The sequence below is a fragment of the Capsicum annuum genome, chromosome 4 (assembly GCF_002878395.1).
Source record: "Capsicum annuum cultivar UCD-10X-F1 chromosome 4, UCD10Xv1.1, whole genome shotgun sequence".
Lineage (NCBI taxonomy): Eukaryota > Viridiplantae > Streptophyta > Magnoliopsida > Solanales > Solanaceae > Capsicum > Capsicum annuum.
The window spans coordinates 204,995,914-205,013,331 of NC_061114.1; the positions used below are offsets into that span (position 1 = coordinate 204,995,914).

The window sequence follows — 17,418 nt, forward strand, 5'->3', positions numbered from 1 at the left end:
TATTCAGAGGTGTTCGTTTTGAAATAGATTTTTGTTTTTTTTTTAAAAGTAAGCACATAAATTGAATGGATGGAGCATCTTCAATCTCCAAAGTTGTCTAGCAATAAAGCTAATCTCCTGTCTATTTCTCCAAGTCAAAAATAGAAAAAATAGAATTGTTCTATGCAAAGGGACTTTGAAATATGCATATATTTGGTTGGGTGAATTTGTGGCCAAATAGCTGCTCTATGGCATGACCCTTGCCTAAGCTGGCTGGCATGGTCTCACAAGTTGATGGTATGATTGGATCATGAAACAAAGCTCGTGGGCATCTAAACTTTTCCTTTCTTTATTATCTCTTTGAACTACTTTTCTTTTTTTCTTCTTCAATAATATTTTGGTCTTTCTTTATTTTAAAATTAATAATTAGTTGTTAGGCAAGGGTTGGAGAAAAAGTAGTGACTAGCTAAGAAAGAAAGGAACTTGTGACCCCATTAGACAGAGAAAAAGAGAGCGAGCAAAAAGGTGGATGATTTGAAAAATGCATCATCAAACAGATGGTAAAGGAGAGATTGCCTATCAACAAAAGACCAATTTGGGCATAGAAATTCCAACCTTTTTTTTTGAAATTTTTGACAAAATGTGCTTGGTCATAAAACTCGTCAAATTTTGAAAAATAATTTTGGCAAAAAATCCCAGGATTTACAAAAACATGGTTTTTGGCCAAAATATATTTGGTAAGCTCTTCTAAAATACTAAAACTTATCCCAGATTTTCATATTTTATAGAAAAAGTCCATCAATTATGATTCCAACTATAATTCTATCTACCCAATGCTTCATTTTCTTTTTTTGAAAGAGAACTAAAACATCAAGTCTAAAACTAAGCGGGTTCTGCAACATCTACCCTAACCCAACCCTTCATTAAACACATTCCTTTATTGTTCGAAGAATATGAAAGGATTATAAGTATTAGACTAGCACAGAAAGAAAGGAAGGTCACTCTTGTAACCCCATTAGACAGAGAGAGCAAAAAGGTGAATATATAATTAGAAAAGTGCGCCATCAAACAGATGGTAATAAAAGAAGCACATCAACAAAAAGTAATAAAAGAAAGCCTGTTGCCTCCCCCTCTTTGTTCTCTTTTAAAAACTCGCTCTTGTAAGCACAATATTCAGAAAAGAAAAAGTCCCTAAAGATCATCATCACCATCACCATCATTCCTACACTTCTTCAAACCCCAAGATCTCAAAATAGCTTAAAGAACATTCAAGAAGAAAGTAGAAACAAAACACACCCACATACACGCACACAATGAAAGGTACTAGAAGAGGGAAAGGACCTCCTTCAGCAGATCTTTTAGTATGTTTTCCATCAAGAGCACATTTAACCCTTATGCCAAAACCAATATGTAGCCCAGCAAGACCTTCAGATTCCACCAAACGCCACCACAATCACGACCTCAAGAAAATTAGCACCAGGATTGGTGGTGTTCAAGCCCAATCTAGTCCTCTACTTTGGTCAAAATCCAAGAATTCTGAGATTATTTCAGAGCCCACTTCCCCAAAAGTCACTTGTGCAGGTACTTTGTACATGTATATAGTTTACAGCTACGTTGTTCAGACTCTTCAAAAATTGCACTAGGTGCATGTCGATCTGACATGTATGCAACAACATTTTTAAGGGATGAGTTCAATTATAAAGAGTGTTTTTTAGTATTCAAATCTTGAAAATTAGTGTTTTGAGCCATGAAAGATTGATTTTTACTGTGTCTCTATATGCAGGGCAGATAAAGGTAAAGCCAAAGCAGGGTAAATCATGCAAGAATTGGCAATCAGTGATGGAAGAAATAGAGAAGCTACACAACAGAAAGTCTCAAAAGAAAAAAGGTGCCAATTGGATGGAAGCAATTGGAATCAAGAAAGATGTAATGCAATTCTTGACATGTCTTCGTAACATAAGGTTTGAGTTTCGATGCTTTGGTTCATTTCCAACAACAGCTCATGACATCACTTCTGACGAGGATGAGGATGAAGAATTAAATCGAGAAGCGAATCACACACATAGAGATATAAATAATAATGACGAAGATGAAGATGAAGACGAAGAAGCTTCAAGAACTGTATTCTCCAAATGGTTCATGGTTTTGCAAGATGAAAACCCGAAAACTGAGCTCACTAAAGAGCGCGGTAATGATAATGATGACGATGATAATGTTCCTAATTGTGTGCCACCACCTAATGCACTTTTACTCATGCGTTGTCGTTCTGCTCCCCCGAAAAGCTGGCTTCAAGAAACACAACAACAAGTTGAAGAGGAAAGTGAAGAAGAAGAAATGGAAGTAGAATCAACAATGGAAGAAATGGAAAACAAGAAGAAAAACGAAAACTTAGTAGTGATGAGATATGGGAGTGATTTCCACAGATTTTCTTCAGATATAGCAAAGGAGACATGGGTTGTAGGTGGTGTTAGAGATCAATTATCTAAAAGTCGAAGTTGGAAAAAATAATTAACGCCATATACAACACGTCAGTTAAGGAATTTCAGCCTTCCAAATAACAGTGTTATAAAGGTTGTACCTATGAACCAAGTCCTAATAGACACAAAGAAAGAGCAATAGGTCGGACCAGCTTACGAGATCAACTTCATGCTTATTGTTTTTTTCACTTATATAATTTCTGCATATAGCATTATATATTGTTCTGGTGTTTGGAATTGTTAATTATGTTGAATTTGTGTTGGTGTTCTAAACTCTGAAGAATCGAGCTTTTGGCATTTGATTCTTGGGAGTGTGGAACAGTTGTGTATACTCTTCTAAAGATTTTCTTTTTGTTCAATTTATTTTTGTATTTTGTTGTTTCATTGACCAATGTATGTATTTTAGAGAAGGATTATAAAATTATTTTCTGACTATAAGTGTTCCTTACTATTTCATCTGTACCATTTTAACGGTCATAATAGATCAAAAAAAATCTGTGCCAAAATAGTTACCACTTTATTTAAACTCTTGAGAATGAAAGGTAATAATTATTTTCAACTATCTCTTTTATTTGAAAATTATATCCAATATTTAAGAGAAAAAAATTAGTCTACATTTGTTAAATTAGGATAACCTATATTTTATACTATTTATTATTTTTTTCTTTAAAAAATGAAAAAAAATTAATCCGAAACGGAGGGAGTACGTTAACTGTCTCAATGACATAAGGGTATTATGCTATTTTTTTTTAAAAAGAAATAATTTGAATTGATGTTTTTTGGTTCCAAATTTAGTATTGACTTGTTATTTCTTTTTAGGCACTATAGTTATAATACTAAAATTTGTCAAACATGCCGTGCATAGTGCCCTTACAAAATATGTATTTTTAAAATATATAATTAATTAAACAAAAATATTATTAATTTGAATAATAGTTCAACTACATGGAAAATTTAAAATAAACTAAGTCGACATTAAATTAGATCAAACATACAGCTCCCTTAGAAATACAATCACAATATTAAATCAGGTTTCTCGTCTAGCTCAAATGGTAGGATGCAAATAACTGAAAACTATCACAATGTTTCCATAACAACTTAGTTTCACAGTATTACCAACTCAATATGTGGTGGTACTTCTCTTTCAAGCTGGAGCTTAGCCAAATTTCTTGTTATTTGCCCCTCCTGAATTTGATTAGGGCTTAAATAGACATATTGACATCAGGGATCAACAATGATTTTCTCAAGCGCAGTAGCATTTTCCAAAAAATATCTAACGAGTTCAAGTTCACTGATACGGGCATAATATCCACGCAACCTGAGCACTTTGAGGTGATGGTGTGGACATCTTACAACCTGCACGCACTCTCTTTGTGACCTCCGGGGCTTCGGTCCAAATCAACTGCCAATAAGAAATATGCGTAGTATATTGAAAATGAGTAGAAGAATCACTAGACTGAACGAACATCGAGGAAAATACAATTCATGAAAACTCAACAGGAAGTTAATTTGTCCCAAAGTGAACCTATAATCACTAAAATCTGCACCACTGGTACATTATGTACTAGATCTATGGTTGCAAGGCGTCCGGCCTATTTGATAGAATCGTTGCATAGAACTTTTTATTTTGATGATGTAGTAGTAAACATCCAATTGTCAATACGAGATGCAAGGATTCTACCGAATAAAAAGCGGCAGACCTTGTGAGAGTAATTAATTGGTGACCAAGAATTTACCAGCAAGACTGCTGATGAACTTTGATTACCAAGTCAACCACTTGCTACCCAAGTCTGTCTATTGAGCAATACAAATATAAGACTCTACAACGGCTATTAATTACAGAAAATAAGAAAACTTACAAAAAATAATTAGACATTTGTTGTTATGCACCCATGTGGGAATATGTCAAATTACGTTTGGGACCCTAGGAGATGCCTATATATAGGAGAGGAAAATATTCTGCTAGGATTTATGCTATGACTTGTTTGCACCCTTTCTTAATCACTTTAGTTGTATCCAATAAAAGGGTCGACGTTACTCCCCAAAGAGAGCCTCTCGTCATAATCCTAACATAAAACTTCTACCTTAAGATTTCACTACATCACTACCTCCATTGCTAGAACTACCATAAGTCAAATCCACAGTCCTCGAGTAATTTGGTTGTGATAACAACTCCCAACAATCCTCCTAGCACACGTTTCACTTTATTTCCAACAACATCATGCGAGTCCTCATCTCCATGGCCCTAATTTATTCTATCTACTCATCCTTCACAGGCCTACCTATCCACTTCCAACAACTACTTACATCTCAAATTTCTAACTGGTTAGTTCTCTACTGAAACTGGTTCATAACTTAAGGACAAGTGGGTATTACAGTCTTAGTTCTATGAAAAGTTGGACAGCACACCAGTCATTATGCAGTACTTGGATAGTATTCCGGAGAATTAAATATCTATTCTTCCCAAGTGTCGAGGAATGAAAATCTTGATGAAACAGTCACACAGTCAGCTATCAAGTCGCTGACATAATCAGTCATGTCAATGAAATGCCAAAATCAAAATTCCATTCTGGAGTCAATACACCATATTAAACAAGCTACTATTAGATTCCAAGGCATTTAGTAAGAGAACTTAAGTGGAATAGTAATGACTGATGGAAGTCAGTTTTAGGTGCTAGATACAAGTTGACACATCTGTCCACAACCTATGGAAGAATGGACATCCACATAAGTGTGGCATAGTAAAATAGTTAGAAATAACGATGCCTCTTAAGCAACGCATGTTCATGTCCAGTTAGTCCTGAACTATTCTACCCAAGATTGGTGATGTAACTGAATTAAAGTTTTCTAGCACAAGCAACACAAATTTCTTGAACCAGAACTTGAAATTATCAAATCAAACTTGATACTTACCTTCAACTCAAACTCCTCCAAATGTGCAGCAGCCCTCATGGCATCTGTGCAACCTAAGACACTCGCGTCGGACCATGCAAATGCAGATACAACAAATTTCTTGAGCTTGGGAAGTTCAGGAACCCTGTAATGCTCCAAATATTTCTGAGGAATATTAAATACACACCAATTAGTACCAGGCAAAGTAAAGGTTGGTAGACATTTAAAAATTTGGTTCACTGACCCAGCCAATTCTAACAAACAATTTGAGGACTTCCAACTGAGATAGAACACATGAAACCCAAGGCGATATTACATCCAGCATGTGTGTGCAGAGCGTTGAACCCGCAATATCTACCTCAATCAACATTGGAACATTACGAAGCACTAATTTATGTCCTGATGTAGTCCTAAGTCTTACAAGGTTTGTATCACAGATTTGAAGTGATTTTAATTTTCAGCAAAACACTACCTCCAAGAGTTTCAACTTGAGGGAAGGACCAACAACTTGAAGATTTACCAACGCATCCGATCCATGAACCACCATTTCTTCAAGAAACGGACAATTGTGCAGGAAGAACTCAAGAACTTTGTCTGACACATTTACAGCCTTGAGTAACAATACTTTTACATTCTTAAAATTATGCCACAGAGGTGGGAGGTTGTCTAAATGTGGTTGACACACATTACGAAGGAGGAGTTGTCCAGGGAAAGCATAACAGTCATCAACATCTGAATAGAGCTCGTCCAGACCTACTCTTAAGTCCAACTCTAACCTTTGAACTTTCCTAGCAAAGGCAAACTCAAGCCACTTGTCAATGTCATGGGGGACGAATTTGTCTATAGCGAAAAGAATACGAAAACGGTCTAATCTCTGAGCTTTACACATAGGCAAAGTGTTGTTAATCCATCTAACAAACTTTTCATTCATCTCTTTATATAGCTTAGGATAGAGCTCTATTTTCTCTACTAGTTTGGTGCCATCAAAATCAAGGCGAGGAAAATATGTCCACAAGTGTAACCACCGCTTGGAGAGGACGCTGGTGGCTGCTGCTTCCTTAAAGCTAAGGAAGGACAGTATGTGTACCACAATTTCATCAGGCAACTCACTTATCCCATCCTAAAAGATATAACAGAAAAGAGCAGTTTCATCAATTCAATCCATGCAAAAAGATTTAATTGTAGCACGAGTTTTGTAGCAGTATTTACCTTCTTTAGACCAAAATTATTCGAAAATTGCAGTCTTTTGTCCATGAGTTACCTGCAACAAAACTTAAATTACGCTACAGTTTGTATTTTTCTTTCAGTACTTGTTTGTATCAAATTTTCATGCGATAGAAAATAAATTACAATCACAAATAAAATATGAATATGAAGAAACATAATTGTATTGATATGCACAATAGAATATGAGTACAATTCTTTTTGAGTGTATTTCTCGATCTTCGGATTTAACAACGGTAGTATTTGATGACTTGATTTGTGTATGAACATCCCAGGCTATTCGAGATGACTCTTCAAGTAACCCTAGGCATGAGATAGGATTTATGATAAAATAGCCTACAAGAAACCTAACTGAATTTGGAGTATTTAGTAGAGTCCCCAAAATTTCCATATTTACAATGGAACTCCGACAGCCCAATCAATGTTCAATTCTGTTCATTCAAAATCAAATCGTAACACTCCAGTCCACTTCAATTTAAATATTTACGAACCACTAATTGCTTCTCTATTTTTCCCAAACAAAAATTATGTAACCCATTTAAGCAAAACTATTGATGAATCATTAGACCAAAAATGAGGTATAAAATTAAACAAATTAATGAGAGGAAGAAAGAATTGGACCTGCAATTTTTAGCTGAATTGGACCTCAATTTTGTGTGCTGTGGCGTTAATTGCAGAGCAAGAAAGTGAATAAAAAAAATAAATGTGATTGTCTGTGTGGAGTGGGAATAAACGTGACATGTATATATCTGGGTTCCTTGAAGAAAAAAAAAAAAAGAAGAAAAATATTGCGTGTGGGGAATTGTATGTCTTTGCTGGTGAGAGTATTTATGTGCATGTGAGTGGAGTGGAAAATTTATTAGTTTATAAGCTACTCCCCTTCGTCTAATACAGATTTAACTTGTGAAAGTTATAATAACCTTATAACTAAGAAGTAAGCATGATAGACGTATAGAATAGCGTCCTTAATACTGCAGATGATTTACTGAAACAGTGGCTACTGCAACTGGCTATCCAGAATGTGCAATTGTCAGCTAATGGTTAAATTATCTTGGCAGATTTACCGAAGAATGTTATAATGACAACTCCGTTTGAGTTTGCTGTATGGTGCAATCAGTATCTGGATATATAGTACTTGGTGGTGCTAGTCCAATCAGTTGGAAGTCCAAGAAGCGGGAGACTATCTCACAATCTTTAGCAGAAGCTGAATACGCAGCACTCAGCTCGTTTGGTTAAGTAAGCTACTTACTGATCTTAGTGTTCCATTTCCTAGTCCTATTCCCATGTTTTGTGATAGTCAATCAGTCTCAGCTCGTTTGGTTAAGTAGGCTGCTTACTGATCTTAGTGTTCCATTTCCTAGTCCGATTCCCATGTTTTGTGATAGTCAATCAGTCTCGCATATTCTTAGAAATCCTGTGTTTCATGAGGGGACAAAGCACATAGAGGTTGACTGTCGCTTTGTAAGAAACATGTTACAAGATGGAGTGATATCACTTCATCACATTGACACAGAACCACAACTTGCAGACATCCGCACTAAAGTTCTTACTGGTGTTGAGCATTCTGAGATTCTTCACAAGTTGGCTGTGATTACATCCCTTCCAACTTGAGGGGTGTTGCGATTAGCTTTACAATACAAGATATTTATTGTAATTGCTGCGTCAGCAAATCAGTTAAGTTTGTTTGTGGTTAGTCTATGTGAAGTAGTGAGCTGTCGATTAGCTGTCTAGGTAGTTACAGATATTCTCTCCTAGTATATAAGCTCTACTGCTATGAGTAATTGAGTTTTGAGCTTTCATTTTCCAATTGAGGATTCACACATTTTCTCTCTCTACTTTCTTAGTTCTATTCTTCTTAGCTACATACTATCTGAACTTTGACAGTCATCTCTAGTAATATAGCTTGCAATGCAGTTAGCATTGACGTTCTGCGGCAAAATATCTGTGAGCTGGTGAAAACTGAAAACTCTGATCTAAAAGGCTTCTAAAACTTAAAAGGCTTGCAAACTTGGGCATTCTAGAGCAGTAGGAAGAGCTATATGCTTATGGCACCTGCAATCGAGCAACTGCCACTCTTTCGAAGTGAAAACTGCACTAAAAATTAAGGCAACTGAGAAGAGAAACAACTTGATTTTAAGAAAAATCAAAAAGCATGTGTAAGCTTCTATATATTCTAGTGAAATTTTAGTGCAACAATTTTATGCTTTTGCATTTCATTAATAATGAAAAACGTATTCTAAGGGTATATTCGATTATTTACGAAACAAAAAAGTGCAAAATTGAACCACCAGTCCTGTAAAGCAAATGGTGATAAAAGAGCTTCGATACAGATTTTCACATCACAAGTACTCACTCATAACTTTGGTTTACACTTGGGTACCACCATTGCGGATAGACACAACACGAGGAATCCCTGTTTCCTCGGGGAGCTCATCATCTTTCAGACCTCCTCAATAATTTTCATGAATGACTATTAACTTGCGCGCTAAAATTTTTTCTTTTAAGAGATGAAATGAGACTCTTTGAAAAGATTGCTTCGTATCATTAAGGTGTAATTTACTAACTTTCATTTTCTTATAATGTTGATCTTCATTATTCCTTCTATTATATTCATTCGGGTCGGGTATGAACATGGACTACAGTCCACACTCCACAGTAGCACTCAAACATCAAAATGGCGGCAGTAATGATTTCCAGTGATGATTTACGAACTTCCATTGATAATTTACAAACTACCATTTTTTTTCTAAAAATTACACATCAACTTAAAATTCTAAAAAAAATATTTTGTTCTAATTACACAAGGGTAAAACTGGAATAACTTTTAATTGCAAGGGATAAGAGGATAATTTTGTTAGTCAACTTAAAATTCTAAAAAAATAAGCACCTATTAGGCTGCTTATTGCTTTTGACTTAAAAAAAAGCCAAAATCAACTTATTTTAAGCAATATAAAATTTTGTCAAACATCAATATAAATAAAAAAATACTTATAAATTGTTTTGACCAAATTATAAGCACTCTCAAACACTCTCTTTATCCATTTAGTAGCTTCATCCCGCACGAATCTGAATTAATCAAACTAATGACCGACATAGAAGTGCTTCGCTGCTCTCAAATCTATCCAGACCCAGCAGTACTTGCATTCACAACTCTCGGTCCAACCATCCTACAAATCACAGATTAAGAAGTTACCATCACTTGGAATTTTGACAATAACATATAGAGAGAAGTATGTATTACCCTGAACTTGTCGAGTTTTATTCATGATACACCTGAACTTTGATTTCTCCTAAGTATCCCTGAACTTGTTCTTTTAGTACGTCGCGTGACCCTTTTTGCTGATGTGGCGAAATGTTTGGGTTTCACACTCAATCACGTGCGTGATAAAGTATTTTTAAGCCAAATCAGCCATTTTAATAGTTTAAAAAATGAAAAAAATAAAATCTTTTCTTTAATTTTTTCAAAAAATTCAATTATTCCTCTTCCTCCATTACTTCTAATCTAAAAAAAATTTTCATCTATTTATAAATTTTGTAAAACTCATGATTGTCTCTTAATTAGTTTATAAAATAAAACTTTCATCCGTTTATTAATTTTGTAAAAATTTCGTTTATTAATCTAAAAAAAAAATTTATCCGTTTATTGATTCAATCTAAAACTCCAGTTTTTATTTTTATGCTTCAATTTTGTAATCTTAAGTATATATATCATATGAGTTATTGTAATACTAAATATTGAAGCAGATATTTTAAAAGATAATAACAAAACAAATATTAAAAAAACTAATACATATACTTATAATAAAGAGAATGTAGTTATATTGATTATCGATTTTTAGTCCGTAACGATTTAATTTTTGATTTAACCGATAAGAAAATACTCATAAAATAAAAAAAAGTAGTAACTAACATGAAAAGAAATCGAATCTTAGTTGCAACCAAAATTCTACTTTTATATATATATATATATATATATATATATATATATATATATATATATATATATGTATATGTATATAATGTAAAATAATAGTTTAGCATAAACTTATTGGTTTATCGATTTACCCAATAACCAGTAAAAAAAATCAAAATCGAATCAATAACCCAATAATTTTTTTTATAAAATCATTAAAAAATCGTTAACCCTATAACAATAAATCAATAACATTTTTATCGGTTTGATTTTTGTACGTCCCTAACTTAAATTGCAATTTCTTACTCCGTTAATTATACTAAGAAACATATTTGTGCATGTGAGTCTCCTCAAAATCCTAATAGAAACACTAATCGGAAACTATTATGAAACACTAACCGAAAAAAAAAAAATTTCATATTTTTAACACACACAAAAAAATGTAAATTTTTAAATAATATCTTGATCGAAGAAAATTATACCTTTCACTATTTTGGAGTAGAAGAAAATTGAAAAATATAATTTTTTTAGAGAGAAATCGAATAATTAAGGGTAGAAATGAGTTATTTTTTAATATAGGATAAATATAACGGAAGTGAATGATATTATCTGCGTGGACAGCCACATCAGCATTTTTATCCACGTGTCCATGCGTGTATTACACGCAGTGGACAATGGGCCGAAAAGGGAGACGCGACATACTAAAAGAATAAGTTCGAAGGGTACTTAGGACTATTCAAAGTTCAAATATATCATGATTAAAACAAGACAAGTTCAGGGGTAATTGATATTCTATGCGATATATACATTCTTGTTGAGGAGCTATGTGATTATTTCCTCATGTTTTTGTAATACAATCCACTGAAAAATTTATCTGGATATGCATGACCAAAGACACTGACACTTGGCTATATTAGTTACTCCATCCGTTTCAATTTATTCATCTTATTTTTCTTTTTAGTCTATTTCAAAAAGTATATCTCTTTTCCTTTTTACCAACTTCTTAATTTCGAGTTTACACATGAAATGTTTAAGACCACAAGATTAAAGAATATTTTGGTTCATTCTACATATCTTTCGTTTAAGACCACAAAATTCAAAAGTATTCTTTACTTTCTTAAATTCCTTGCCAACCAAAATCAAACAAACAAATCAAAAACGCAGGGATTACTTGTTTTTTGCTTGACATTTAAATTGCAAAAACCAGTAGAGATTGATTGAGCAATAAAATCCCAATAATAGAGGATCGTAAAGCAATAAAAAAAACATAGAACTAATATGTATAAGGAGAAACGTTAAGAAAAAGGATGCACGTGATACAGTTGTCCATCTCCTATTTGAGCTCAAAAAAATGACACTCTTTCTAGGCTCTGTTGGACAGCAAAAAGCCAAACAATCGTACATTTTCGACTCCAAATTCATGCAAGCAACAAAAACTGATACTTGAGCTTCATGAATTGTTTGATTCTTCTTAGTATAAAACTATCTTATTCTGCAACTTAATAAGATACAATCACAGAGCCTTAAAGCTTTACTGTAACAGTAGGAGTCAACTACACAACTACATAGTAGGTGCAGTTTTGATTTTTTATATTGTTTTTCTCCACACTTACCCTTTCAAAAGTACTTATTACCCATTAAAAATAAGGAATGAAACTTTGAGGGGAATCTCAAACTTAAAGAACTAATATATCAAGTTAATTGATCTAAATTAACTTCCTACGCATAGATATCATGATAGGGAGATGCTTCTGGGTATGAGTTACTTTTTCTGTTAATAATCACTAGCAACGCATCCTACCGGGCACTGGCTTTTGCAATTTTACCAAATACAAGAGCAGAAAGAAAAGAAACCAAGTGCGCATAAGGTAAAAGCTGTTGCACTAATAAAACTTAATGACAGAAAGAAAGAACTGCTCGTTTAAAGTAGGTTTTGAGAAAGAAAATGAAAATTAAAAACATGGAGAAATATCTACATATGACCCTGCGGTCGGCCCTTCCCCGGATCCTGCGCATGGTGAAAGCTTTAATGCAATTGATCATAATATGTACCCTAGATTTGGAGAGAGAGCACGGTATTTAAAGGCCTTTTGGGTAATATACCCTCCTAAAATTTCTAGTTTATGTTTCATGTTTGTTTAGCTCTTCATCATACATTGATGTTACTACTGTATACAGTACTTCTGTCTTCACATCATATTTATCAAAAGGCCATAAGATTTCGCAAAATCTCAGTCTACATGTCTAGAAATGATATGGGACATGATATATAACCATCGTTATACTCACCATCGATATCCAATCTACAAATGATTTGGCAGACCAAAGAGACCCCACTCACATTTAATATTGCAATTCTCTTTTTTCCTTGCATCTATTGTTTGTTTCCAGAGTACCAATATTATTGTTGAGTGAAATCTGCTCTATTCGCCCCTTCCTATCTAAAGTTGCACGGAATCTTCACTTTTAATGCCACACTCATGTCGGATTCTCCAAAAATACACTAGTTATGGAGTATCTGACACGCCCGTTGATAATTTTGGAGAGTCTGAGCAACATAAATTTCTATACACTATCTAACTTTTTACTCCACAAACAAAGCTAAAACAGTATCACATGAAAAGGTTTTATATTCATGAGAACAAATTATGGTGGTGTCACTAAACAAATGGGACAGAGCAGAAGAGAGAAGCTCCTTAAGAAGACAAGATATCTGGGATAAGAGTTGGAGTTATCCAGATATAACAGAATCTACTTTATCAACACTACCTAGTTGACAAAAAAAGAACTTAGCTAAATACAAGTGAGGCATGGTTCTATAGGTCAGCTTTCCTCATGGCCTAAATGACAAATCAAACAACAATTATTATCCATAGTGCAAAGGATCATTTTCTTCAGGACTCATAGTGATGGTAATTATTCCCTATAGATACTTTGATTCAGCCTGATAATGATCAAATACATTAGTCGGAAATGTTAATCTCCTGATCATCCATTTCCCATCTCACCTCCCCAAATCTACACAGCTGTATAACGAATCACACTTGAATATGTTGAATTCGGACTTAAGTTGAACGATTATAGCCTAAAAGGACAGTGATGTGGCACATTGTAAACAGCCTAAATCCTAATTATGTTTGTAGATGAGTTGAGACTCAATAGACAATTGGCCTATGATGTTAGGTCCTCTCTACAACTATACACCAACCTTCCTTCCCCATTTTGTTGAGCTATTCTCAAAGAGATCCTGGTAATTGATGGAAGTGAGAGTTGATCTCAGTTTTAAGCAAAAACAACATACCCAGTATAATCCCACAAGTGGGGTCTAGGTAGGGTATAGTTTATGCAAACCTTACTCTTACCTTGTCAGGTAAAGAGGCTATTTCGAAAAGACCCTCGGCTCAAAAAAGCAACAACATACCATTTATGAAGACATAAGCTGATCTCAGCTTCAGCTTTACCAAGAGACCAATATATGACTAAAACAAAGAGTAATTACTTCATTCCTCACCTATCATCTTTCCAAAACAGAGACTAATTACTTCACCCCTCACCCATCATCTTCCCTGCTCTTGTACTTCACAATCCCAATTATCATAACTCATGTATGTCAGCACTGCAAGTCTTTTAATTATTGGTCCATCTCTGAACTCAAATTAATATTTTGAAACACCAATTTCGAACCTTTTAGTTAAAATTTCAAAATTCTGTATGAAACTATAGATTACTCCATACAACCCATCAAACATTTCAGTGATGCAAGTAAATAAATAGCAAGCAACTCATGGTCAAATAGAAGGAAGAATTACCAGCAAAAGAAGATGTCTATTTTCTGGCAACACCAAGGTAAATGATAAAATCAAAGAGAAATCAAACTACTAAAATTAATGTAAGATTGAGCAAAAAATTAAGAGGAGGAAAAAGAAAACTCACCAGGAAGAGAGGCATGGAAGGAAAGAGATGAAACTTGTTACTTTCATACAGAGAGAAGAAGGGCAAAAGGTGGAGGGGAATCTAAACCACGTGTGGTGCTTCAAGTTGGACAGCTGAAGCTGGAAGTCTCAACGTAGCAGTTGAGCAATGAAGATGGAATTTCCAAATTATTCCTTAACAAATGCATAATACCGAAAACATCCTTGGTAGTCCAAAGGAGTTTCACTTATTAATAGTAGAAATATACTTTGCTCATACAAGGAGCACAAAAAAATTGAGACAGGAGTAAATAATAATTTTCTCGTTAGATCACAATGGTATATTTGACACAAGACATAAATATCACAAACCAACCTGATATCCGCTGAGAAAATTAGGCAAAATAAACAAAGGTTCAATATATAAATTAGATCAAACGATAAGCTCCCTTAGAAATACAATCATAATCCGAAAACTAACACATTATTTCCATAAAAACTTAGTTTCACAGTATTACCAACTCAATATGTGGGGGTACTTCACTTTCAAGCTGGAGCTTAGCAAAATTTCTTGCTATTTCCCCCTCTTGAATTTCAGAGGGGGTCAAAGTGACCAGATCTTGACACCAGGGATCAACAATGATTTTCTCAAGTGCAGTAGCATTTTCCAGAAAGTATCTAACAAGTTCAAGTTCACTCATACGGCCATAATATCCAAGCAACTTGAGCACTTTGAGGTGATGGTGCGGACATCTAACAGCCTTAATACACTCTCTTTTTGACCTCTGGGGTTGCATCCAAAACACCTGCACACCAATAAGAAAATTGAGCCCACACTTAAACTCAAGACGACAAATATGTGTAGTATATAATAAATGATTAGAAGAATCAAATCACTAGGCTGAATATCGAGGAAAAAACAACTCCCGAATGTGCCTCACTGGTACATTATGTACTAGATCTCTGGTTACAAGGCCAGCAACCTATTTGATAGAATCCATGCATACAACTTTTATTTTGATTATGTAGTAAACATCCAATTGTTTCATTATGAGAAGCAAGGATTTTATCAAATAAAAGGCTGCAGACCTTTTGAGACAAATTTAATTGGTGACCAAGAATTTACCAGCAAGACTGCTGATTTCATCAGCAAAGGATTGACTTTGACTACTAGGAAACTACTTGCTACCCAAGTCTATTGAGCAATATTAATACAAGAATCTACAACAGCTATTAATTACAAAAATTAAGGAAAATCAAAAAATAAAAATTACACATTTGTTGTTATAGATCTAGTCATAGAGAGGTACCCATGCGACCATATGTCAAATCGGGACCCTGGGAGATGCCTATATATAGGAGAGCAAAATAATCTATTAAGACTTACCTATGACTTGAATGCGCCCTTTCTTAATCACCTTAATTGTAACCATGAACAAAATGCTCTACGCTGTGGCTATGTCCAGAAAAAGGGTCAACTTTACTCCCCAAAGAGAGCATGTCATCATAATCCTAACATAAGACCTCTACCTTATGATGTCTCTGAATCACTACCTCCATTGCTAGAAAATACTTCCTCCATCCCATTTTGTGACACTCTTTGACTTGGCACAATGTTTAAGATAAAAAGGAACTTTTGAAACTTGTGGTCTATAACTATCATTAGATACTTGTGTGGTTATAAATCATTTCATTAAAGGTAAAAAGGGATATTTTTTTATAATAAGACGAAATTCTTTTTGGGACAAACTAAAAAGGAAAGTATGTCGCATAAAATGGATCGGACGGAGTACCATTATTCAAATCCACATTCCTCGAGTAATTTGGTTGTGATACCAACTCCCAACAATCCTCCCCTATCCCATGTTTCACTTTATCTCCAAAACATCATGCAAGCCCTAATCTCCACTACCTTAATTTATTCGATCCACTCATCCTTCATAGGCCTATACACTTCCAACTTACATCTCAAATTTCTAGCTGGTTAGTTTTCTACTGAAACTGGTTTATAAATTAAGGACAAGTTGGTAGTACAGTCTTAGTTTTATGAAAAGTCGGACAGCACCCTAGTCATTATCCAGTATTTGGATAGAGACATTAAAATTTCTATTTTTCCCAAGTATAAAGGAATGAAAATCTTGACGATAAAGGATCACAGTCAGCGATCAAGTCGCTGGCAGAATCAGTGATGCCAATGAAATGCCAAAATCAAAATTGCATTGTGGAGTCAATCCATCATATCAAACAAGTTACTGTTAGATCCCAATGCATTCAGAAAGAGAAACACATGTCGACACATCTGTCCACAACCTATTGAAGAGTGGACACTCACATAAGCGTGGCATAGTAAAACAGTTAGAAATAACGATGCCTGTTAAGCAACACATGCTCACGCCAGCTAGTCCTAAACTATTCTACCCAAGATTGGTGATGTAACTGCATTAAAGTTTTGTAGCTCAAGCAACACAAATTTCTTGAACCAGAACTCGAAATTATCAAATCAAACTTGATACTTACCTTCACCTCAAATTCCTCCAAGTGTGGAGCAGCCCTCGTGGCATCTGTGCAACCTAAGACACTCGCGTCGGACCATGCCAACACAGATACCACAAATTTCTTGAGCTTAGGAAGTTCAGGAACCCTGTAATGCTCCAAATACGCCTGGGGAATATTAAATACACACCAATTAGTACCAGCAAAGTAAAGGTAGGCAGACATTTTGTAATGTATCCTTTGTTTATTTTTTTGATTCACTTGCTTTGTAAAAGAAAGTTGCTGCCAAATACTTTTGAAGATTATTGTTTAGACTAGTCAAGCAAAGTTGCTATTTGTCAAACAAAGTTGCTATCAAAAATTTTGTTGTAAATTTCTTCCATTCACATGCAAATGTTGAAATTTACATCTTCCATTTTCATTATGGATAACATCAACAAGTTCATTTATATCTCTATAAATAGGGACTTTTTTTCTCATTCGTAACATATCAATTTTCAAGAGTTCTCTTTCATTCTCTTGTATTTAT

General features: G+C 34.4%; 3 protein-coding genes across 9 annotated transcripts; 1 reads left to right on the top strand and 2 right to left on the bottom strand.

Annotated features, from left to right (window-relative positions):
* The first annotated feature begins 829 nt into the window (after positions 1-829).
* On the top strand, positions 830-2,889 carry LOC107867536. Its single transcript, XM_016713823.2, has 2 exons — positions 830-1,560; positions 1,763-2,889. Exons 1-2 carry the CDS (start codon positions 1,293-1,295, stop codon positions 2,485-2,487), a joined length of 993 nt encoding a protein of 330 aa, XP_016569309.2. The 5' UTR covers positions 830-1,292; the 3' UTR covers positions 2,488-2,889.
* A 360-nt stretch (positions 2,890-3,249) lies between these two features.
* LOC107867537 (FBD-associated F-box protein At4g10400) lies at positions 3,250-7,803 on the bottom strand. Its single transcript, XM_016713824.2, has 5 exons — positions 7,194-7,803; positions 6,558-6,609; positions 5,821-6,468; positions 5,370-5,513; positions 3,250-3,858 (listed from the first exon to the last, which is right to left on the bottom strand). Exons 2-5 carry the CDS (start codon positions 6,600-6,602, stop codon positions 3,745-3,747), a joined length of 951 nt encoding a protein of 316 aa, XP_016569310.1. The 5' UTR covers positions 6,603-6,609; positions 7,194-7,803; the 3' UTR covers positions 3,250-3,744.
* A 1,576-nt stretch (positions 7,804-9,379) lies between these two features.
* LOC107867538 lies at positions 9,380-17,192 on the bottom strand. 7 transcript variants are annotated; one of them, XR_001673224.2, is made up of 3 exons: positions 15,784-15,964; positions 14,419-15,202; positions 9,380-9,739 (listed from the first exon to the last, which is right to left on the bottom strand). XR_001673224.2 is itself a non-coding variant. In XM_016713825.2 (3 exons), the coding sequence occupies exons 1-2, from the start codon at positions 17,112-17,114 to the stop codon at positions 14,903-14,905; spliced, it is 501 nt and encodes a 166-aa protein (XP_016569311.1). In that variant the 5' UTR covers positions 17,115-17,192; the 3' UTR covers positions 9,380-9,739; positions 14,419-14,902. The 7 variants fall into 7 exon arrangements, 1 of the variants encoding a protein (XP_016569311.1); XR_001673223.2 differs by lacking the exon at positions 15,784-15,964 and adding an exon at positions 15,523-15,683; XR_007054568.1 differs by lacking the exon at positions 15,784-15,964 and adding an exon at positions 15,338-15,492.
* Positions 17,193-17,418: the final 226 nt, after the last annotated feature.

Excerpts from the sequence above, each read along its gene's own strand:
- LOC107867536 (XM_016713823.2), top strand. The coding sequence starts at position 1,293 with ATGAAAGGTACTAGAAGAGGGAAAGGACCTCCTTCAGCAGATCTTTTA. Across the intron at positions 1,561-1,762 it reads CCCAAAAGTCACTTGTGCAG|GGCAGATAAAGGTAAAGCCA; the intron begins GTACTTTGTACA and ends CTCTATATGCAG.
- LOC107867537 (XM_016713824.2), bottom strand. The coding sequence starts at position 6,602 with ATGGACAAAAGACTGCAATTTTCGAATAATTTTGGTCTAAAGAAG. Across the intron at positions 5,514-5,820 it reads TCAAGTTGAAACTCTTGGAG|AAATATTTGGAGCATTACAG; the intron begins GTAGTGTTTTGC and ends AATATTCCTCAG. Across the intron at positions 3,859-5,369 it reads TGGAGGAGTTTGAGTTGAAG|TTGATTTGGACCGAAGCCCC; the intron begins GTAAGTATCAAG and ends TCTTATTGGCAG.
- LOC107867538 (XM_016713825.2), bottom strand. The coding sequence starts at position 17,114 with ATGTCTGCCTACCTTTACTTTGCTGGTACTAATTGGTGTGTATTTAAT. Across the intron at positions 15,203-16,913 it reads TGGAGGAATTTGAGGTGAAG|GTGTTTTGGATGCAACCCCA; the intron begins GTAAGTATCAAG and ends ATTGGTGTGCAG.